The 24,726-nt window shown below is 39.6% G+C and overlaps 1 protein-coding gene across 1 annotated transcript in view; it reads right to left on the reverse strand.

Annotated features, from left to right (window-relative positions):
* Window positions 1-19,262: 19,262 nt before the first annotated feature.
* The window catches only part of fbln1 (fibulin 1), a 30,350-nt gene continuing 24,886 nt past the window's right edge, over window positions 19,263-24,726 (reverse strand). The window contains exon 17 of the mRNA XM_044356424.1: window positions 19,263-19,855. Coding sequence (XP_044212359.1) covers window positions 19,716-19,855 — 140 coding nt within the window. The 3' untranslated portion in view covers window positions 19,263-19,715. The remainder of the gene's footprint in view (window positions 19,856-24,726) is intronic.

Below are 24,726 nucleotides of genomic sequence, written 5' to 3' on the forward strand. Positions count from 1 at the left end.
AATAAGAGGTGCAGGTTACATTACATTGTAAATACAAATTATTGGAGAATGCCTCAATGGAAAGAAATACTGGATTTTAGAGGGCAGCTATCTGAACATACAGTGCATACTTGCAATTCCAAACTAGTCATTATGTTCAATTCATGCTGACACTGATACAGTTTTACCAATCATTTTGTGACAGCCTATGTAGATGATTGGCTGGCAATAAACACCACCCACCTATCACAGGGGCCACCAATCTTCAATAAACGATGCTTTAGCTTCCTGCGGCCAGCCTAGTGTCAGCTTACACATCATCAGCATTCCTGAAGTCTTGCCCAGTGCAAAGGTCTATTTACACTGCCATAATAACACAATTGTTCAAATGGGCTGTATGAAATATGAAATGAAATGGGAGAGGAATGGAATCCAGTCTGATATGCTTGGTTTCAGAGAGGAAAGAATCGCCTGTCTCGCCTTGTTTACCATATGCTGGCAAAATAAATCATAATGCTGACAAATGTACATTTCTTTCCAGTCTATGAGCATATAATGCCTTTGTGTGGTTTCTTGTCACAGGGCACTCTGTCAGCTGCAATTATGTACAGCAAACCTTGTTCCTAGAAATAAACAGTTCACAATAGAGGTAGCAATGCACTCAATGTTAAACTGTTGCCCTTTTGGCTGCATTTAATGTTGTTTACTTTGCAATGTAGTGAATGTGTGTATAGTATGTTACAGTAATACCTCTGAAATTTGGCAATTTCTCTGACCTTGGATATAACACATGGCCTGACCAGCCAGATGCCAGCATGTCTGTGTTTCATGCTCAATATTGGAGGCCATGAGTGCATTGCTTATAGTAAGAGCACTGGAAATTCCTTTGCAGTCCATTTCAGTTTTAAATACAAAACTCCCCATGGTGGTAGTGTATCTTGCAGGTCTGTCATGGACTCTTCACTGTAGTCTCTTTAATACAGGTCTTAATAAAACATGACAAGATCAGACTAGCCAGTGGTCTCAAACCATAAACAATTACAATGAAAGCAGTAAAAATCAAGGCTTCCAGATGTCATCTTTCTACAAAGCAGGTTTCCAAGGAACTCGATCCGACAACACAAAGCTGGACAAGGCAAAGTGTTTTAGTCTGTGGCATTTCTGTCAAGCAGGAGATAAAATCAGTACATCGTCTGATGGAGAGGTATGCATGGCTTTCTTGGAGCAGAATAATGAATGGCCCCACAAAACTGTTGCTAAAATAAAAAATGCTGCTGCTTATACACAATTGTCACTCAAGAACACAAAGAGAAAGAATATTTGGTAACCATAAAAACTGGTATTTCTTACCAGTTAGATTCTGCGGAATTACTTAGTGTGACATGATGTACTTGTTACATAGACTGATAGAAAAGGATACCCAAAAACATGCTGGGATTTGAGGTTTGATTCCTGTCAGAGCATACCAAAGATTTCACATTAATTGTTGAAAAATTGTTTACTTAAACCTAGTCCCTTACTGACAGGTGATGGCAGTATTACAATGACGTTACCATATTATGTGGTGTATGTGCAACAGTCAGATTTAGCAGTGGTTTAGATTCAAGTTCCATGTGTTTTATTACAATAGTCTTCCATTGTATTACTCTGAAATACTTGTGTAAATGTCACTCTTTATACTTACAGAATCCTTATATTGCCTGCCATTACTCAACATCTCCCCATGAGGTTGAAAGATTATGGATAGTTTTACAATAGCTAATGCTAAGCCAATATGTCACATAATATACAAAATACCGATGTGCGCCAAGCAAAAACCATGTTATTGTCCATCTGTGGTCAGAGCATCGGCTTCCCACGAAACAAGGCCCCGGGGGCTAAATGTTGCTGGATCTGTGGCCAGGGCCACACTGCAGTTTGGCCATCACATGTGTCATAGTTCTGCCCAGTCCCCTGATGGTGGAACAGTGTGTCCAGAGCTGGACTGAAAGGGAAAGATTCCTAAGGTCAGGGGAGTATAATGCACTAGCTGGCTCTCAAATAAAACTGGTTTGTTTTTCTTAAAAGGAGGTTGAGGTTTTGGGGTTTCAGTCCATCACCCCCACGCCACACCACCTCCACTCCTCTCCATTTGTTACAATGGAAGCTTTATGGTGTTAGCATTTTGACCTTTTTGATTTTAACACAAGGTGGTGATTGGCAGAAAACTTGTTTCATCATGACTGGTTTGGCCCACCTAAATGTCAGCTGTGTATAAATTTGGTGAAGAGGGACTGTGAACATAGTGCCATTGTTGGAAAGGCTTTTGACATTAAGAATATTATACAGAATAAACATATATTCCATTAGACTGTTAAAAATCACCTGAAAGGACAGCCAATTTATGAACGGCCTTTGCAAAAGTGCATCAATCTTTTTTCTATGCCAAGTTATTTTTTGTAAGGTTGTGGGGATTTCATATTTTCTAGTACAATTTCTCAAAAATGGTTTAATTTAACTAAGAGACAAAAACAAATCAGGATTCAACATTAATTGAGATAGAATGAGACAGAAAAGTAACTTTCAATAGTCATAAAAAGTATGGTAAGTATGGTAAAAAAAACAACCAAAAAAAACAACTATTGAGTCATCTAACTTTATAAGGTCATACATGAAAAGAAGTTTTATTTTTCCTTAAAGTCAGTAGCTGGCAAATAAAGAAGTTGTAAAAGAGAAGAGGTAAGTTGCTTCTATGTCACATAAAGAGATAAGTATGAATGTACTCTGTTAACCTGGAGATAGCATGGATCCAAAATAGTTAAAGCTCATTGGGTGTAATGGTCAGCAATGGTCAGTAATGGCCAGTGGTTTGGCAAGATCTGCTCCTCGTTACACAGCTCTTCCTGTCCACACACATACTGTATAATAAAGACTTCCTCAACAGATTGGAAACCACTCCGCTCTCACCAGTGCTTATGTTCCTCTTTCTCTCTCTGCCCCCCCTCTCATTCTAGCTTTCTTTCATTCTTGCTTTCTTTCAGTCTTTCCCATTCTCTATCTCATTTCTCTATCTTGCTCTTTCCCTCTGCATACTGACCTTCCCAGGCTGGCCTGGGTCTTTATATTTCAGGCTTTGAGGCTACATCTGAAACAAAAGCAAAATTATGGGTCTGGTTTGGCTTGAGGAGAGCGCAGTGACCCCGGCATGTGGTTTTCTTAGGCCAGACCAGAGAGAGGTGAGGTGGGGAGAAGAATTTGTGTGAATCTCGCAGTGTATTTGAAGAAAACCCTAACCACAGCTAATTTGAATGTGTCATTAGCAGGAGGGGGGTGATCTAAACTTGGGTTGGCCAGTGATGGAGTAAAATCCACATACTACTGAAGACTCCACTTGTTTTCTATTTTTTGTTGAAAGATTTTGGGGGGAAATAGAGGCTTTTGCCTCGAGACTAAGCACAGTACTTATCACCTCATAAATCTTCTCACCTCCTCACTTGTCCAAGACATAAAGCTGTTGTTTCTCAAAGTCTCTATCACTTCTGACACTTGTTGCTCTGGTTAATCACTGTGAGGTGAAGAGTTTGCTGTTCCAAATATCCAAATATAAATGGGTGTTATTGTCAGACAAACATATTCCATCATAGAATGAATGAGAGATTCATTGTAGGTGTTGGTAAAAGACATTGCTTAATGGATTTAGCAAAAGCAGACACCTTTGTCACATGGGTCCATACCCCACTGTACGTGACATGTCATCCCCTTGTTGGTACTCATTAAAACAGGCATAGCAATGAAACTGAAATAAATGGAGAATGGTGTATTTTCAGACCTTAAGCAGATGGATCACCCTAAAGTAAAACAATCAGTGAAGAAAGCTCACAGTTTCGTCTTGTGTCTCAGAGAGTTTCCTACAGTGGGCCTGCATCGTACTGTGTGGTCTTGAACCCTATTTAGACCTAGTGGGTGACCACTGTACAATTAGGTATGCCATGTTTCACAGCAGCAGCAGAAAGTGGAATTCCTGTCAATGGAGCAGACCTTCTCATGTTTACTGCTCACATATTCTTTCTACCATTCATGGCACTGCACCCAACCTGGCTTATGCTTGATTGTATCATGCAGTATGAATAACACAATTATAAAACCCCATAAGACACTTGTGTTTATGTAACTGTAGATCCTCCAAGTAAAGGACTTACTACATGCAAGGATGAAAGTTGATGCCTAGATGGCAATTTCAGAGCTAGCAGAGATATATGTTTCTTGGCTTGAAGGTATTGGATAAAGCTAATTTAAGGATGACACCATTTCATGTCAGAGAGAAAAATAGGTTGTCATCTTGTAAATTTTCCTAATAATGGGATAATAATTGTGTAAATTTTACACATATAATGTACAAAAATAACACAACACAATATTTTAACACATAATTAACAATAAGAATTTTTAATCAAAATCAATAACAATGGAAACCTACTGTTATCATCCTTCCTCATCTGTCTGTTAAGGCACAATTGCATTAATGGCAGAACTCCTGAAATGTACATAAGAGAAATTAACTTTTAAAAGATATGATTCTGTGCCTTGCCTAAAGACCAATAAATTGGACCATCCAGGGATGATTTCACCAGGCTTTTGAGAAGACAGTGTCAGCACCATAACCCAGTCTTAAAGTATTCGGGTTTTCACTTTTGTGGAGTTGTCAATTGCCAAGTATTCAGAGTGTTTATAGATTTCAGTCAGTAACTGCTGATAGATGACAGCTAAGGGTATCCCCAAAGACAGTAAAGATTGTCTTGTTTTTAAGGGTCTGGTATACAATTTGGAAACTGGACAACAATGGAGAGAAATCAAATTATGGTTTTAATCCTTTGAGCCAAATGGTGCCATGCTTCATTCATAATGGTGGAAAGGAGACTTGAAGCATCAAAGTGCAGAGAGAGGTCTTGCACCCATGACTGTCTTGAGAAAAAACAGTAAAAAGCCACAACTCTGGAGTCATATGTTAAAATCATTATAGAGTAAGACCCCTTACCACTGCAAGCATGCCCTAACGAGAAATCTATCCATGCTGTTGCTCACTGAGTGGTGTTGGTGGGTGACAGACCCTTGCGTGAACTACTATTGCTTCAACACCCTGCAGCCCAACTGCACATCCTTGAGATTAAGCTGTAGAGGCCGCCATGGCTGCTCAGCAATGGCCAACCAAATGCTATGGCTTCTCGGAATCCAGAATGCATTCAGACCCGACCTTCTCGCTCTCTTCTACAATTACCGTATACCACACACGCAGTTCATTTCAAAAAACAGACCAGCATCCATAAATTGCAGAAACCATTGACTGATTTGCAATGAGCTCTTTTTCAAATAAAGACCTCTCTTAAATCTACTTACTTTTGGTAAATCAAAAGTGGAAACCTTGACAGCCTGATGAAATCACAAGATGATATATTACAGCTGATTCCTCTCTTGAAACATGCTCTCTATTGTACCTAACCCAATATCCTCAAAAAATATCAAATTTATTGTCATAAGTTTAAAACTTATTCACAGCCTTTCCTCTCAGCAAAAGGATGGCTTCCTGGCAGGTCCATGTGTTAGGCCGTCCTAATCCAAAGAGTGACCGGTGCTCACTGTTGGTACCACCCTCTTCCCACACTTGTTGCCTTGGCGAATGGGCACTGGCCAGAACGTGCTCTGGGTGAAGGGCTGTGTGTGGTCCATGGAGCTCCCACTACAGTCCAGTGTTGTCCAAAATTAAGCCAATGCCAAATCCACAATGTACGTAAAAACGTAATAACATTTCCTCAAATTTGGGAAATCATATTTTGAAGAATATACAAAAAGACATCTACCCACCTAGAATATACTGTAAATATTTTCATTGGTTTGTACATGTGTCAGTGTTCCTGTCAAATAATTGTTACTGTAGCTCTATGAAGGACACTTTTTACAATAATACAATAACAAACAATCTCTACAATTTGGAAAACATTTGAGTCTTAACCAATGATAGAATCCAATTCTAATATAACACAGAAACAAATTCCTTACATTTAGTACACTTTTGTGAATATTAAATCAGCAACTGTGATGATAAGACAGAACAATAAAGTAGGCTATTATGATGACATTTTCTGGGCTGAAATACTTTATCCCCGTAGTCATGTCTCAGAGGAGATGACAAAGGCTGCCTCTTCATCTTGTGCGTTCCCCAGCATACAGCGGGTCTGCTCTTAATTGTGGCAGGGAGAACATCGGCAAGACTCATTCTATTCTTCATTTCATCCCACAGACACACCAGAAAACAGCTACAGTAGTCTCTGCAAGCTACATTTTCCACGGGAAACAGCCACAAGCCCCAAAAAGCAAAGCGCAATGTCATCACCCAGGAATCCGAGAAATACCAGAAAGTCTGAGTTTTATTACAAAAATCATCTGTGAGCACAAACAAATGTGGAGCACAAACATGCCTTTTAATTGAGAAGGCAGATGGTCCCATCGCGGGCAGGACATCAGTGAGCAGGGACTGTGGAAAATAAAGCATCCGCGGTGACCACGACCCTCCATTTCTGTCGCTCCAACTGGGAGACAGGGTCTGGGGTTGGAACCCACAAGACTCAAACAGAAATCACCATTGTAGCCTCAGCAAGACACACAGACACACCAGTTCACAGGAACAAGTTGTATTTGGGTTTCCAGGGGGAATGTATTATATCCACTTCATCATCTTTGTTGTGTTTGTCTTCTGCAGTTTCTTTAATAGCTTTGGGAATGAAGCCACTTCCACTCTGACCTGAAATCCTAAAAGCAAAGAGGTATTGGGGGAACAGCTGGTTAAAACCAATTAAAACCAGTAATGAATTACTTTGTAACACGTCAAAATAATATTATTACTTTTTTTGATAATGAGTAGTGTAAGGGATTACAATTTGAAATTCAGCATATATATTACAGTTACTAATCCCAATAATGCTCTGTTACTTTTACACTTGGGGATCAGCGTACTCGCTGTCTTAATGGAGGTTGATATCAGTGTTGTGTCTGTGTTAAGCTGGCAGACTGCTCCGGAGGCGTAGAAATGCGACTTGTGGTAATTCCAAAGTTGTGTTTTAGCTTAGCTGACTTGCTAACGTTAGCCACGGTCAGTAAATCCTTCCAAACTGTTTCCTGCCTGCTTGTTAAATCACAAATATCTCATTTTCTATTTATTCTATTTCTACATGTGTTAAATGCAAAAGATGCAGTGTGTGTGTGGAGTATTTTGAGCTATTAAAAGGCAACTTTGATGGAGCTGACAGCTGAGTAACGAAAGTAACGTAATGAGTAAGATAACACCTTACTTTTGCTGCTGAGTAATAAGTAATGTAATTACTTTTACAATGAGTAATATGTAATCAGTAATTAAACAAAATTTAATTTTCAAGTTACCCAACAAAAAAACATCTAGGCTGATATAAACACTGAAAAGTCTCTGGATGTGATCTACATGTAAAAGTGATCATTTTTTGGTAGTGACCGTGATTTGAGGAATTCCAGTGGATGAAATGTAAGTGATTTGGACAACAAGTATGAAAATGTTTTGTGTTAGCTGGGATTACAGTATAGTGAAGCATTCTGAGAGACTAAATCTCCCCTAAAGATGCTTTCTCTCCCAGAATGGTCATAGTAACTGGATCCTCTGTTTAATAGTTTGCTGTAGCAGGGGACTGACTGAGTGGTTTCCATTCCGTTGGGCTGTAACCGATTGTCCCAGTGACCACAACAAAGGATAAAAAAGGAAGGAGGGTGAGGGGATAGAGAATAACCCCCGGCTCAGTATGGATTGGAGAACCCTGAGATCAATGACTCAATGGCTTCCAGAGTCTCCCCCGGCTTAACTCTATTTTAACCCTAACCTTATCTATAGCATCTGCTTTATCCTTACCACACAACAAGTCGAGGCTGTGTTATATACAGTTGATATAACATCATCATACACACAGGATATGGTGTCTAACAACCAGTCTGGTTTCTCTGAACTTTACACTAATAGGCTGGAATCAAGAAGTCTTGATCTATTTAATTCATCCGGACATGAGAGGAAACAGAAAAAGACATCATCACAGCGGTCTACTGACAATGTAGGCCATATGTCCATTAAGTATGCATTTTGCTGTTTTGAAGTAGGTGTGTGTGTTCACAATGGTGACCACTAAGTCAACAGATGGATAGTGTACAAAGCCAGTGTTGTTGTGATGAAGGGGGATGACCGTCACAGAGTTCCTCTACAAGCGTCCATACCGTAATGGGTAACCATTAACCAAACTTACTTTGTGTGACCTAGCTAGTACCAATGCAAGGAACATGTTGATGGATTTCCCCAACCCTCTGAAGTTACAAAGGCAGAAAACACCCTATTGAAAAACAAAATGTGACATATTAATTATTATTGGCAATGGTAGCTAAGCCACATTTAGTCACACAGCAAAGCTGCATGCCATTGTGGCAGATTCAAAGGCCTTCCTCTCATTAATATCACAGATGACCTTTGTCTCATTGCGGTTTCTGGAAGATTAAATCAAGACATAGTCATGCACAGAGTAAAATGGAGCATTGAACAGGCAGAGATGCAATGATGTTAATAGGAAAGCAGGCAAGCGTGTTGTAACTGTCACCAAATTAAAAATGTGCCTTTTGACGCCCTATGTCCTTTTCCCCTTGATGATGCCTCAAAACAGGGCTGTTTCTAGCTTTTTGGGGGCCCAATGCAAAATCTTGTTTGCCCCCTCCCCCATTTCAGGCACTCATAAATACACACCAAATCTGCATCATATACATATAAATGAGACCAGATGCTACTTTTATACATTATAAATAATGAACTAATAAAATGACTGTTTTTTAAAACACAATGTTTTGAATAAATTATAAATGTATGTACAAGAATAAATATAAAATTAAGCATTACAAAGCAACATTAGCAAGATCCAAGATAAAAGTGCAAAACCATTTCACAAATCAGACAACTAAATGATTATTTATGGGGCCTAATGAAACTAGCATAAAGATTAAGGTACAAATGAACCATGAACAAATAACAAATTACACACAATTATCACTATGACGATTAAAACAGAAGGCTTTCAATTATCATCATTGTCATCATCATCACCATCCTCCATCAAAATTTCGCTTCCTAGATTTTTTGGAGGCAAAGTCATCAATGATGTCATCATAGGACAGCTGCTGGCCATTGATGACCTCAAGTAAGTGTTGATGAGCTTCAGCTTGTAAAAGCTCCTCTCTGCTGATGTCACTGTCACTGGGAGAGTACAAGCAATTCTCAGGGCAATCCACAGACTGGGGTATAGTTCCTTCAGATGCTTTTTCTGAATGAAACATAGAAGCTCTATTGTTGCCATGCTATCTGAAGTGAGGTTTGGCAAGGTTTTGATTTCAAGAGTCAGTTTCCTTCCATTAATATCCATTTCATCTCCAAAGGTTAGTGTACTGCAGAGCTTGTTGCAATGCCACATTATTCATTTTTTGTTGAGCAGCACTCCACATTTACCTGTTCATTCAATGATTCAGTGGTGGTCCACCACTACAGTAAAGAATGTGGTTTCCAGCTTCTTCATTGCATCACTGAAAGGTTCGTCTGGGGCTTCATAGGCAAAATGTCTCTTTGTGCTTCTAAGCCATTTCTCCTTCAGCATAGGCTCCACATTCATGTCCTCAAAGATGTCTTTAGCAGAGGCCTGAGCTGCAGCAAAGCCAGTGTCTCTGTAGCTTGTGAGTGAGGTCTTTGCCTTCATGAGGAGGTCAACTGCCACATCAAGCTGAATTATTGCAGACTGCAGGAGCTTGCTTACATGGTTCACTTGGTGAAGGAAATCGTACCATACCACTTTGCAAATCTGGAGGTGGTACAACCCAACCTCCTCTGCCAAAGCTTGTGCTTCAGTCTTGGTCAGAGCATCTGTGACCTCCAGCAGTGCATCTCTTATGTTGGGGGCCTGGTACCACACAGCTTCAATACTATTTACAAGACTCTCCCACTGTGTTTCACTCCAGGACTTCAGTGTAACTGTCACATGATCCTTCAAGTTTGCCCATCTCTGTGGTGCTGCAGAGAAGAGCGTGCACAGTTTCTGTACATTGTCAAAGTAGCTGATGGCATCTGTGGATCCTCTTGCTGCATCAGGCACCACCAGATTCAGTGTGTGTGCTACACACACTGAATCTGGACGATGGAGACCAAGCAAGTCAGGACATCTCACCAGTACTTCCTCTCAGCTTCCAAGAGTGACGTTTCTGCCTGATCTATGGTCTTCCCCGTCTTTAGGAGCAGTTGCAATTCCTTCCATGTTGCCATGTTGTGCATGTGCTCCAGACTGCTTTCATGGCTTTTCAAATGTATTCCTATATTCATCCAGTTAGAAAGTTCATTTGTCATTACTCTAAAATCCTTTCTTGAACAGATAAGCCAACTTTGCTTTAATTTTTCCCCATTCCCTAATGTTCTGTACATATAGTGGTGATGGAAGCTTCTACCATCTTTTCTTTTGGGGAATGTGAAATCTGAACCGATCTGAAAGGGTCCTCTGAAAGAACCAGTGTGTAGGATTTAGTGGCATCTAGCGGTAAGTTTGCAGAATGCAATCAACTGAATACCCCTCCCCCTCCCAACGAAACTTGCGAAAATGCAAAAAGCTCTCTCTAGAGCCAGTGTTTGGTTTGTCCATTCTGGGCTACTGTAAAAACATGGCAGTGTAACATGGCGGGCTCTGTGGAAGAGGATCCGTTCCCTATGTAGATATAAAGGGCTCATTCTAAGGTAGCAAAAACACAACAATTCTTATTTTCAGGTGATAATAAACTAATTAAAATACACTTAGGAATATTGTGTTCAATTTCTGCCAAGTCTGTTCCAGTATATGCCACTAAATTCTACACACTGCACCTTCAATACTAAATCTGTCCTGACTGCATCTGTCAAAACAGATGGCCAGTCAGCTAGATCGATCAGTTCAGCATTAGTAAGGTGATGAAGTAGATCTGCAGAGGAAGATGATGTGCCTTGTGTTTGCAGGTGAGCAGAGGAGTTACCTGCTTCTGATGTTTGTTGGTCTGCAAAGGAAGATGGGCCTCGTGTCGACTCACAGGCCGGCCCCCCAAAGTATTTCAGAAGTGCTCCCGCAGAGACAAAGTTTCTAAGTGAATGAACATATTTTATAATCATTATTCATATTGTAATTATTGTTGAAATCCAAAACGTTTAAAAAAACAAAAAAAACAACTACTTATTTAAAAGAACCAGTAACTAGTAAAATAACATTAGTGACTAGAAACTGGAAGAATAATGACTAGTCACAAACATTAAGCACGAAAGCCTGCCATAATTGCTGCAGTTTAATCCATTAAATTTCCCCTTTAAATAGCTTCAGAATTTAAGTATGCTGATGTTGGTTTCAGTCTTGAGTCGGCTATTTGGATACACTGGTGGTCCTATAGTTGGTTTCCATGTGACTACACTTTGAGTGGCAATTCGAGGCGTCAAAACATTAAATCACAATTGCACCTCGTTAATAACAAAAGCCGAGAAAGAACCTTTAAAGAAAGAGAAGATTGCTGGGTACTTTACGTTTTTCAGTCTATAAGAGTTTCTTTTCTGGATCTCTCAGTTTTCAGGGAAACCACCACTTATGTTTGGCCATCTTAATATGATATTTTAGATTGGCATTTCCACCATGCGCAACCAAAAATGTACTCCTGCAGTGTGTGCAGAACGCAGCATTTTCATTGCCGGGTGTTTTACGAAGGAAGGAGTAAGCCTCCTGGAGCTCTTTAAAAAAGACTGACTCTCTCTTCGGCATGAAAGCTAACCGTTAGCATACTGACAGGTTCTGTCAGAAAGAACAGAAAGCGTCATAACAACAGCCTTGACAACGACTCATTGATTGATTGACACACATAAAGACAAATCAGTGTTGAATTCAGATGCCCGGTGCATTGTTTTTGTTTTTGATAAATGTCTATGTAAGCACTGAAAACAAGTATAATAACCGGGAGAATTTGGTAGTGAGTGTTGAAAACCCGGACATTTTAGTGTTTTACAGATATTTGTAGGGACTCGGGACACCCAGCCTGAAACCAGGACAATGCCGGACAAACCAGGACGTCTGGTCATGGTAGAGTTGATTTTGTTTGTTGTAAACGTGTAATTAGAGTCCTGCTTATCCTGAACGTCAGCCAGCGTTAACTGAGCAGCTACTTTCTGTGTGTGTGTTGCCCTGCCAAAATATTAATGCCAAAATCGCCACTGCTTGAGGACTTAAAATGCAAAATGTTTGGAGAATTACATACATGCTGAATTTACCAGAACACCTACCAGTTAGTAAAAAAAAAAAAAAAAGTCTCAAGTCATGTGTGTTTTTTGGGGATTTTTTTTTTTCTTTCTTGCTGACAGGTAATGCAGAACCAATTAGCCAGATTTTTGCATGGACCTTTGTCTACCATTCTCCCCTCACGGTACACAGAGGCGTTCGCTGAGCCAATACCTGATAATTGTAATTTTGACCATAAAGCTAGTACACAGATGTGGTAGATGAAGTTCAATAACACCATGGTACCACAGATCACGTTTGCTACCATAGCCAGCTCTGAAAATAAAAATGCGTGTTAGAGTTAGCTAGCTAGCTAGATATGCTCATATGATACATGGTAAAACTACTTAGCTAACGGTGGTTCAGGTAACTGTGCACGCTCCATAAAAAAGGTTCTAAAAAAGGTCCTCAGTGAAATTAATATGTCTTATCTCTGCTCTGCAAACATAGTTTTTCCTTGGCTTTTTTTTAGCTTTCATTGTTGGTTCATTGTTGGTTTCCTGAAGGATTAGTCCTTTTGGAAATCATGACAGTGCATAAAATATCTGTCAGAGTGTTACACTTGAAGTACTTGACCGTCATCAACGTCAGTACGTCAAAATTTGATGATGAGTTTGAAGTTGGTTTGCTTGTAAGGCAAAGAGCTCTCGCAATAAACTCTGCTTTTTGATAAATACATACATTTTGTTTTAGTCATTGTGAGCTTAAATAATGTATGTGTTTTAGATCAAAACATGAGAACGCTTGGTTACCAAAAGTGTCAATTTTGGAGACAAAAAAAAAAATAGGTTGGCACAAGGGGGCCCCTTGGCAGTCGCAGGGACCCTACGCATGTGCATAGTTCGCATATAGCAAGAAACGGCTCTGCATCTGAACAATTGGATAATTAATTCTCTGAATCTCTGCTCTCAAAATTTGAGTGTATGCAGAGACAGTGGTTTGGGAACAATGACATACAGATGTGTACTGGATGATCAAGCTTTTTTTGCCATTACAGTACAAACCCATAAATAGTATTTCTCTCAAATAGACATTTTATTTTCCCATGCTGCTCAGACAAAAACAATTATAGATGTAACATTTTCTCATAACAATTCATTCATTCTTCTCTTAATTTTTTAGACTGTCCTTTTTCAAGTGTTGGATGTTATCCGACTCATTTTTATCTTTTCAAGGCCAGAAATTATCCTTAGGTGTTGTATGTAAGGTGTCAGCCAATGCATCTCTCTGCTAATAGGAACTCAGCAGTTAAAGCTTGGCTCATTACACATTCTGTTGAGTGATTTAGTGATGAATTACTGGGTGTGATTTTGACCACTGAAAGTGATGACAGTAAATGTCAAACTCAAAGGGCAAGTGCAAAGTAAGTTCTAGATGATTACATACTTGACACTACATATGAAAACATACAATACGCAATGGTTTCCCTTCTAACAAAATGCCGAAACCCAGTGACAACTCCCTGTGTTTACAGAGCAAATCTCTTTTCTCCTAATCGGGTCCCTGTCCGGTCACTGCTCCAAGACCCAAAGACATCTGATACGGCACAAGGTGTCCACTGAGGGGTGTGTGTACTCAGCCACAGACAAAACAACACTTCGGCAGACACAGCAAACTCCCAGCTCAGTCACTTACAATGAAAGCTCAAACATTTGAGGTCTGAAGGCCAGTTATGTCAGTAAAGCCTTTCACAGACAGGCTGTGAGATCATGGTCATCGTCAGAGTGTATAGCTAAGTCCTCAAGGGCCAAGCCTGACCGCTGGACCAGCTTTTCAAAGTGCAGACAGCTACTTTATGACGTAGGTTTGATATGGACCATAATCCCCTTAAAATGTTGTATTTTATGGGGAAAACTGGAAAATAACATGAGTCTTATCATGGCAATAAATGGATTTTACTTTCTGAAAATTTTAGGGTTACAAAGAAAAAGAAAATTGGTCTAAGACAAGCTTTAGAACTTTTATTTTTCAACAAACTTTGTGCTATTTCTTGAAGTTTTATTTCCCATTATTGGATATTTAAATCTCACAGCTAGTGTGTCATGGAATAAGTATAGTTTCCTCAATAAACAATGTGCTTTTTATCCTTATGAAGAACACATTTGTTTTAAATGCCACAACAGGCAATAAAAGTTGACCAAATATGTAACAAATAAATGCCACATTAAAATTACCCATTTCATGCCGTAAGAAAGGATGACTTTACAGTCTAAGGTCACAGACTATTTTAGGTGACCATCACACCATGGTTACATGTGGTTAGATTTGTTTCCCTTCCTTCCCTATGATATGCATCCACTTAAGCACTATGGACGTCACAGTGTGTTTTGAGCTGCTTGTAACAACAGAGAGACTGCACGCTGAATTTTCATGAGTACAACCTAGTTCTATATTCCCAAATGTGATTGATCCACTGTGTACTCTGGCAACAGGTTGAGTTCAGTAGTGGTTGTAAATGGTTACGTTTAAAATCTGTAAGTTATGGAAGGGCACACTTGTGTGCTTTGTGGAGCCCCTATGTAATCGGTGGACTGTCTATCAACCTAAACCTCAAAAGATTTAATTGATTTAAACGGAGGCAATAATAGGAGTCCCATATCACAAAGACTGTATAGATTTTGTCATGACCTATGGTGTTTTGGAGCCGATCATTTATGATCCTATTTTGGGCGAAGGTCCCAGTAGACCTTTCCATAACCTTCACATCAGCCTCCCATATTGTTTTTTGTGCAATTCTACACTTTGTTAGGCTTAAGTCAGAATCTTACAGGAGTTTAATGTTGTACTATTTAGGTCCCAGTGTATTTTAAAATGATGGGCATAAATTTCAGTAAGTTCAGATTTTATTAAATTGTGTCCTGCTGGATAGAAGATTCATGAAGGATTTTTACTGAAAAGTAAAAAAAAAAAACAAAAAAAAAACCCCATTGATATTTGGTTGGCTGCTTCTGCCATTGTAATGTAAGGTGGTGACAGTTGTTAAGGGAAATACATTGTTAAATCTCTCTGGCTGTGCAGCGTTGTGTTGTATATGTCTGCCATCTATTGGACTTCTATGAAACACCACTTTGCAAACTCCTTTAAATGCACAGTAAGAGAACACGTTTTTGACACAGGTGAATTATTTTTTGCTTATAAGTGGAGATACTCATTGGTAATTTGTCTTTTGTTTATTCAGATGAGCCAGGTTTGCAAGACATGGGAATATATACAAAACATCTCACCTTTTCACATTTAAAAAATATAAATTAACCCATTATCTTTGCGAACATTAAATGTACTGCAAACATGGAAATCTCATGGAGAAGAGAGCAAAACCACAGCAAGTTGGTAGTACCCATCTAAAAGAAAGATTTTTGTGTTTATGGTAATGAGGAACAGTGGTTTGTAAAATAGAGGAAAAAAATAAATACCCCCAAATTTATTAAAAGAACTCACTTATATCCTATAACATGTGTTGCGGTGGAAGTCGGGGTAGGACGCCAGGAAAAAGAGGGAGTGGGTGAGTGCAGGAGTCAGCCGAGCACGTGCCTCCTGAGGTCCTCTGGTCTCTGTCTGGGATCAGCCCGCCTCACCAACCCCTGGGCTACTCTCCCATCAGCCCCATACCCTGTCTACTCTGGGCCAGACACCACCATGACCACTTGTATTGAGAGGCCTGACCACCATTGTGCCACAGTAGAGTACACAAACAAACAGTGCAGACACACACCGGTCTGCTCCCCTGCCATTACGTCGACTCATCAAGCCCACTTGGCTTAGTCATATCATAGGCTTCCAGTGCAAGCAGCTCCCTCTTGGCTTCGAACGGAGAGTCTGGCAGAAGATATTTGCTCATTTGTCCCCACACATGTATGTGGTTTGGTAATGCTGAAAGGGACTGCTGCCCCAGCCTTTCTTACTGTCCAGATTCAGAGCCAGCCAGGCCTTTCCTGGGTAATGTCCTCCCACACAGTCTGACTATATGGCTTTTTCGATGCTCATATTCAGCTGTTTACGTCCTTACAACGTGTTTTCTGTGGCTTTTGGTATGCAATATCGTCAAGTCAAATATGCAGGCATGTTGCAAACTATACTAAGTAACAATGTGAAGTGTTTTTCCACCGCAGATTATAATGCACATCATCTTTCTTTTGACACATTGCAGAAATAGGCTCAGTATGTGTTAAAGAGTATGAACAATGTATACTGATTTTTCTCTTTTAACTTTTACATAGAGAAGTGGTCATGCTGCCGTGTCTTTGAAGCCCTTTTTTAGAAATGCTACTTGTTTTTCCTTACTCAAAAACTGATCAAAAGAGACACTTTGTTCTAATTATAATTATGTACCAAGTACTATTAAGAGAAAAGGTTCCCCACCTATTTTCCAAACCAGGTCGCTTTGGATTATAAGTATTATATACGTTAGGTTATATATAGTTACCATAAAGTTATTAAATTATGTCAGCCACTTGTCAAGCATTGGAAAACATGTACCATATCATATATTGGCTGAAAGAGTGGTTTTAGGGTTCTGGAGCTAACATACACACACACACACACACACACACACACTGCATTTCTTCTCTCTTTTCATGTCGACCACAAGGCTGACCTGCTGGCCTCTATTTCCTCTGAAGAGGATATCCCTCTTCAGTAGAGCCTTAAAATCCATCACAGCAGACGACTTGAGATCCTGATGTATGCGCCTCCCCCTCTATTGTCTTTGAAGCGTCCGCGGACTTTAGCTGGGCCCAGCCACAGTGATGATTACAGTCTCATAGTTAGGCCGTTACTGACATGTGTTCAGCTTACTCTCTGTCTGATGTCCCTCTCCTCCCCCCCCATGTTTGATGTAAAGAGGAGTTCTGGTTCACTGAAAAACGTAATTAGGAATGTGGTTGCTCGTACCCATGCCCATGGTCTTTAACTACTGCTGCCACCTTGTTCCCCCCCTTTAAGTCACTCTCCACCAAAGACGATTTTCGGGAAATCGAACCTCCTCCATCCCCCAGAATGACAAAAAGACCATGCATGAAACCCACAATGAACATGTTTACATGCACGCACAGAGTATCTTGAATAGAAACGTATGTACATCCCTACAGAGGGCATTCTGAGGACAGGCTGTTAATATACGTCTTTACTGCTCCTAAACAGATATCATTGGGTGCAAAAACAAACAATGTTCTAAATGTCACTATGGAAACTGACGTTCCACAGACCACTGTGAACAAAAGTAAACTGGCTAAGATAGTACTATTTGCATGTCTCTGTTTGTTGGCAAGTATTGACATGTTTGAATTATCATAATCAAGTTTCCTGTCATCGTGTTCTGACTTTATTCAGAGTATTGCATAAGTCATAATGTTTTCAAACGTTAACTCATTGCCAGGGTACACCAAGTAAAGTTATACTAAATTCTTAATGAGATGAAAACTCATTTCACACGTTTACATTTTAAAGATCTGGTTTTAGGTTGGATAATATGGCGACCATTTGAATTTGGAGTCATTTTGTAAAGCACAGTGCCATGCCCACCTCATAAAAGATTTTTTTTGAATGTTAAGGATTGTTATGTCACAGAAGGACTAAGGACCAAGCATAGAAAAATACAATCGTAGATGATCGTGGTCAGTTCAGCGCTGACACCTATAAGGTTGAACATAAATTATACATTCCAATAAATATTTAATAAACTACAGCTTTAATATTTTGAGCCTGCTGAGACATGACATGCCTAGAATTTACTACTCTAGACAGTGTTAACAGGAAATGCATTGCTTCATCTAATAGGCCTAAATGTTAAACATAATTATTTTTAAGTCATGAGGAAGTAACCTGCCCAGATTGCTTTTTCTTTTTTGGTAGCTTTAATTAAATGTGAAAATTTGGACAGAGAGGTCAGTTTTCTTCTCTGTTAAACAGCAGTGCAGTCAATAAAATGTTCATATAAAATCACATCCATTATTTAAAGCTTCCATTACACAACAACCCTCAATAAGCAAGGATAAATAACAAGGCACAGTGAGATTTTGAATTGTTTTGTGAGGAGAACTTGTGGTGGGCAGGACATTTTCTCATCATTGGCCCTGAACACATCTCAAAACAAATACAGTCACTCCTTGGCCCCCTCACTCCTAACATAAAGTCAGCTACAAAAAATCTGGGTGTTATCCTGGATAGTAACTTGAGCTTTGAGAAACATGTAAAGAAAGTCGTTCACCCGTGTTTTTATCAACTGAGGAATATTTCCAAAATTAGATCAGTTCTGTCCTTCAGTAACAGAGAAAATTATACATGCTCTTATATCCTCCTGCCTTGATTACTGTAATGTCTTGTTTACTTAACTGACCAATCGAGTTATGGAGCAGCTCCAGATTGTTAAAAATTCAGCAGCTAGACTATTGACAAAAACAAAGCAATTCTCACACCAATCTTGGCTTCACTGCACTGGCTTCCAGTCTCTTTTAAAATCCATTTTAGAGTGCTTTTAATCACATACAAGGCTCTGAATGATCTGGCGCTGGAGTATATAACTGAGCTCCTTAAACCGTACCGTCCAAACAGTCCCCTCAGGTCTGCCAGTCTGGGTCTTCTAACTATTCCAGGTGAGCTGGTCATGAGCTGTTTGATTTTTTTCTTTCATTGAGAGTTTTTATCTTTTATTTATGTAAATATATGCATATATGTGCATATGTATGTGTATGTATGTTTGTGTTTCATTATTTTACCTCTTGCACTTATCCCTAATGTTGTTATGTTTTGAATTTCCTCTCCTTTGGAAAGTACTTTGTGCTTATTGCTTGAAAAGTGTTCTATAAATTTAGTTATAATTTAGTTAGTTATTATTATTTTATCTGTGGTGAATAAATAGTGGTAGCTAATTACAGCTACTTGACGTTAGTGAGCGTAAGTAAAACATTTTGGTTTTTCCCAAAGACAAAAAACAAATACTGTAACTAAAATAGTGTTTATTCCATAGAAAAAATACCTCATCCAAAGGAAAAGTGAATGTTACAAAAACAAGGCTTATAATGTCATGTGAAGAATATTGTTGCATTCAACCATATCCTTTAACGGCCTTTCTAAATACATGCACTTTCAGTTTAAAAAAGTTCTGGATGTCTCATTTCTGAAGAGATTCTGAAGAGAGAAGTTTCTTCATATTTAGCTCCATTTTGCCAGCTGCAACACAGGAGTGCATATCAAGCTGAGCTTGTCACCAAAACAAAGCGTAGTGCTCTCATTAGAAGCAGCTTGTAGCTTTTCATCCCAGAAACTGTCAAAAGTAACTGAACATTACATTAAAACCCAGACACTGATCTATGCATTGATATAACATAACCAATGTGTACAGTGTTGACAATGGATGAATTAATACATGTGGTAAAATTTGGTGTCCACCTCTCAGAACCAGAACTCGGAGACAAAAACATGAACGTTGATTATGTTCTGGCCGGAGTCACCCTGGGTTGTCAGGTTGCGCATGGACAGTTTCAGGACTGTAGTCAATGGACCAATCACAGGCTTCACCTGGCGGACAACACCTAGAAGAGACAAAGACAAGACAACAGTACTGTATAATAGGCTGTCTGTGGTGCAATACATACTAATTATCTACTACCTGGTTTGATTTTATGAGATAATATTTCAAACAACAAAACTATGTTTTGGTTGTTCATTTAGTTATTGCATGTTGTCCTTATGGGGGAAATGTACAAGCAAGTAACAAAATATCAGCAACATGCAACAATGATTGAACCAGTGAAATATTATAATGAAAATCTTCAGTAGTAGTTTTGTAGTAGTTTTAAATTTGTCAATTTCATGAGTTCTTCAGACACATAAGAGTCGTTTAATTAAATGAGCAGCAGCCTTGTAGCTTTTGCCTTGCAGACTGTCTTTGTGCATGTTCATTTTTTTGATTGTTTTGATTTTTGTATAGCTATTTGGTTTAATGGGTCACCCTAAAACTTTTTTTTTCACTGACCCATGGTGGTATCTAGCCATGCAGATAGTTTTGGTTTTATGTGCTGAGGTTTTAAGCTATAACAGCAGAATTTTGTCTGTGGTGTTCAGCACATTGAAAAATTACATTTGTCATTCAACAACAAAGGGTCCTTTCAAAAACAATGTCCCACTCACAGGCTGTCTAAATCTGTCACGTTTCAATCATCTTTCTCATGCACGTCTTACGCTTCAATTTTATACATTATATTCAATACAGCTGTCTATTCCGGTTGTGTAAAGGTTTGAACTCTTCACTCGTAGCTGTGACCCAAAGTGTATTTTTACGTTTAAAGTCTGTTTTCTTCCGACTTCACTGATTGTGTATGGGGTTGCCAAAAAGCTCCTGATTACACAGCAGTACTGTGGCTTAACACGTCTGGTGTAGACACTGACCAAGGACTGAAGCTGCTGAGATGCTTATGGGCCTCATCACTACATGGATGGTGTGGACAAGATGTTATGTTGAATATAATCCAAAGACATCATTGTCAGCAATTTTCTTAGCAACTATTTCTTCAGTAGAGAGTAATTGCAAAAAATACTGACCCTGTAATTTCATTTCAGTTGGACTGAAATGAAATTGCATGATTTCTCCTGCTACATTTTTGCTAGGTAAATCACATGTCCTGTGTTTTCCTTTGAGAAGAAAAAATCCAAATCCAAAAGGATTTTCGCATTCATTTGTCTGAATGTCAAACTAGTTTTCATACAGCCAATCATTTTAAACCATATTTGCACAACACAGGAGCCAAAAACTTTGAAAAACAACCCACATTAACTTTCCTGCTTAAGTCAACTTAGAAACATCAATGCACATTTTGTCCTGCACTATATCTTGTTGAACGTGTGATTCAAAGTAATCAGCAGCTCAGTTGCAGCTCATTAAACAGCTTAACTGTACTTGCGAATATCACTTCAGTCCATTTAGATAATGGTGTGGATTTTACTCTTCAATATTGCTGCTAACAACACACTTTCTGCCCATGGCTTGTAAGCTACAGTGCAAGTTTGTTTACTTGAACTCTCATTCTCCTTCCGGAGTTCAACCTACCAGCTGTTGTCAATCAAACACAGACACCAACACGCCCCTCCAGCCACTGAAACGAAAAGGAGTGTTTCTGATGTTTCCCCAATTTTGTACATTTGATGAGTATTCAAATGAGGTGTGGTGTTGATGAGCTAAAAAAACAGCTCATGTAGGGACATGTCATTACTGTCCATGACAATCAGCATTTAATTTTTCTCTACCACCTTCCATACTCTTTTCATGGACAAGAGACACCCTCTGTCATGGTAAAACAGATGGGAGAATAAACATACTGCAAGACAGCATTATTGAATGCCCATGGAATTCATTGGGTGCTCTTTTTAAGTGAACATGCGATTACAGGGGGAAAAAATGCCAGTGTTTATACAGGCTGTCAGCGGGCCTTTTCTCTGCAGAGCGTGGGTGACATTTCAGCTCTGGCCTGTTTGAACAGCAGTCGGCTCAGTGCAGTCAGGCAGCACAATCACCACACTGTCCTCCCATCACACCTTCAACCATCCCGTTTCTTTGTCTCATTTTCCCCTCTTGTGTTTCTCTTATTCATAACTGTGTCAGTACAGAGTTCAAGCTTTTAGTATGATGACTCAATCCAACTCAACTCATCCAACATGGATCAAAATGATGACAGATCACTGCCTCTATTGGTCTGATTTATGAGGCTCCTTGCTGTGGTACTTGTAATAAAGCAGTAAAACCCATTTGGTCATTGTTCACCAATGGGCAAATGATCATCCATTATGTGCCATTCGCTGCGTCCTTTGGGACACTGGCATTGTATGATGGCAGATCCCCCCACCCACTAATTCTCTTCCCTCTCTTCCTCCCCTCTCTTCCCTTCCTGAGGGGGCCTGGTGTTTGTGGCACCATCACTGTGGCCCACAAGGGTAAATGAGTCCCATGTGTTTGATGGAGGGGAGCAGTCGCAGTCACGCGATATAGCCATGGAGGCATTCCTCCAGGAATCCATCTTTAACTCTAGGAGGGGCAAGTTATAGGAGCTTGAACTGCTGTCTCTCTCTCTTTCTGTCACTTTCTTTTGCTTTCTCGTCCTTTTCTGAGTCGGCTCTGTGGGCACACAACAGATTCCAGAAGATTCCGGTGATAAGCACTCGGAGGAGTGTGGAATGGGCCCCATTTCTACCAGGGTTGCCCCCATGTTTTGGTGTTTTGAGACTCTGTTGCGTAGTGACACTAGACAGAGTGGAGCAGCACTGAGATTTTATTGTTTCCAAAGCGTCAGCGCCATCAGAAAAAGCTAACCTTTGCCTAAACCTAACAACAGCCGCAACATTAAAAAAAAATAACTGACATGGAAAAACAGATTAAATTTTGAGTCTGAAAATTATTTTCAGACATAAGTCAATCGAGATGGCACGCAACTCTGAGTTGACCAATGAAAACTCAGAAGTTCAGAAGGTTCATGGCTTGTCTGTGTGTTTCAATCAAACAAAATCAGTTCAAAAGATTCCATCCTGCGTTGAGCAAGCAGACAATAAAGATGGGTAAGATATCATTATAAGTACAATATGGACCATAGCAAAGATAGATTGATTCACTCTATATTAAACCTTTTTTAATAATTACAGTGTACAGTAAGTGTGGCCTAACTTAATGAAGACTAAACACTCTATAATCAGGGTCAACTGAGGGTAAGTTTTGCACTGAAAATCATGAAGACTGTTCCTCTGAAAAAATATTTAACACTCTTACCACGTAAATAAATAACAAAAACACATACACATTCATGTTTCAACTGAATATGTATTAAGGGCATCTAAATACTTCAATATGTGGAATGTGTCTGAGGCCTGTTTTGTAAATTTGTTTGTGGTCTAATTAGCACATGTGGAGAAGCTGTGCATTTAGGAACAGCAATTCTGTTAAAGTGCCAAATACCTCCACCAAATCCCCAAATGTCCAAATATTTTTTTTTAATTTGACACAGTTTTCATTTTAGTTTCCTTAACATAACCTGTAAGATGTATCACTGTTACTGTAGTGATTTGTGGTGTAGTAAGAAACACCTCATTTGTTTAACTTATATTCTACACAGCCTTGAGGGTGAGAAACACGTAATTATGCTATAACGTGATCTCCTGTGTTCAATTCTGCACAAACGAGGCTGTTTCTGGAGTCAGTGTTTGTGACCTCTTGGAAGCCTCTGTGAAATCCTAACATAATGACTCTGTGTTTCCGTAAGCTTCCCATCAAAAGCACAGTGGTATCCTCAATGAGGGGAAAACATCAGCTAACAGCTGGGCCTCAACATACTCGCAGTGAACCTGAGGTGGAACCACAACCGCATTCTCATCTTTAACATTTCATCCGGGCTGTAAGGAAGAAAAGCCAACAGCCACATAACAGGTTGACTTTGATTGGCTACCATGCCACCTGAGATTCATATAAATAAACACAGGGAGGTTTGGAGAACTCTACAGCTGAAGTTGCCCTGTGACTGGGCTATAAGGTCATGTTATCTGAGGCCTGAAGTATCCGAGCAGGAGTCACAGTTGTAGTGCTGGGAAGGTTTGCGGTGTCTTTCCATCTCATTGAGGTATCTGCCACAGGGTGCAAAGGTGACCCTGCTGGCTTCAACAGCCACCATCAAACAAACAGCTGTACAATCTGTCTGCTCTCCAAAACATTCCGCCACACCATAAAGTAGCCCCTTAAGTAGAAAATAGCCTTAAATAAATGCATGCTAGTAGCACAGACACTGCCACAAAACAAAGTGAAGCAAATGCCAGGAGGCATTTGTCATCCTTCATGGCCACGAGGGCTGCAATATTGAAGGGTTACATGTAAACAGTACAATTTCGGGGTTTTCTGGTTTCTACAACTCAGCGAGGAAGTGTATGACAAAATCCAAAATGAACGGGTTTAACACCAGAGACAAATGAAAAGTATGCATTGGCTTCACCACAGTATTGTATAATGACACACTGGTTGTGGCGCTATGCATGCTCACTGCAGTGAAACCATTGGAGAGTATCCAGGTGGTGTACAAAGTTCCAGTATACAAAGAGGGTACTGGAGGGCATTCTTTAGCCTCATTATGGCTATGACTGTGATATGTTTTCTATCTAACCATGCCACTGATGCACAGCTGAGTACTGTTGGCATAAACATCAACAAAACAAACAGTGGTTTCTTATTCAATAATTCTTTTACTCAGTCATTATCAGATTAAGTACTGCCCGAAACTCTTTCTCCAAAAAGTGCATTAAAGCTAGAATTCATGCCAAAGAAATTGCTAACTAGCTCCCTTGTTACCCCATTAGTAAAGCAACCAATTTAATTTTTGATAACCCATCAGCATGGCTGAAATATAATCCCTTAAAATTGCTTGGCATAACTACA

This window comes from Thunnus albacares, chromosome 7, assembly GCF_914725855.1.
Source record: "Thunnus albacares chromosome 7, fThuAlb1.1, whole genome shotgun sequence".
Lineage (NCBI taxonomy): Eukaryota > Metazoa > Chordata > Actinopteri > Scombriformes > Scombridae > Thunnus > Thunnus albacares.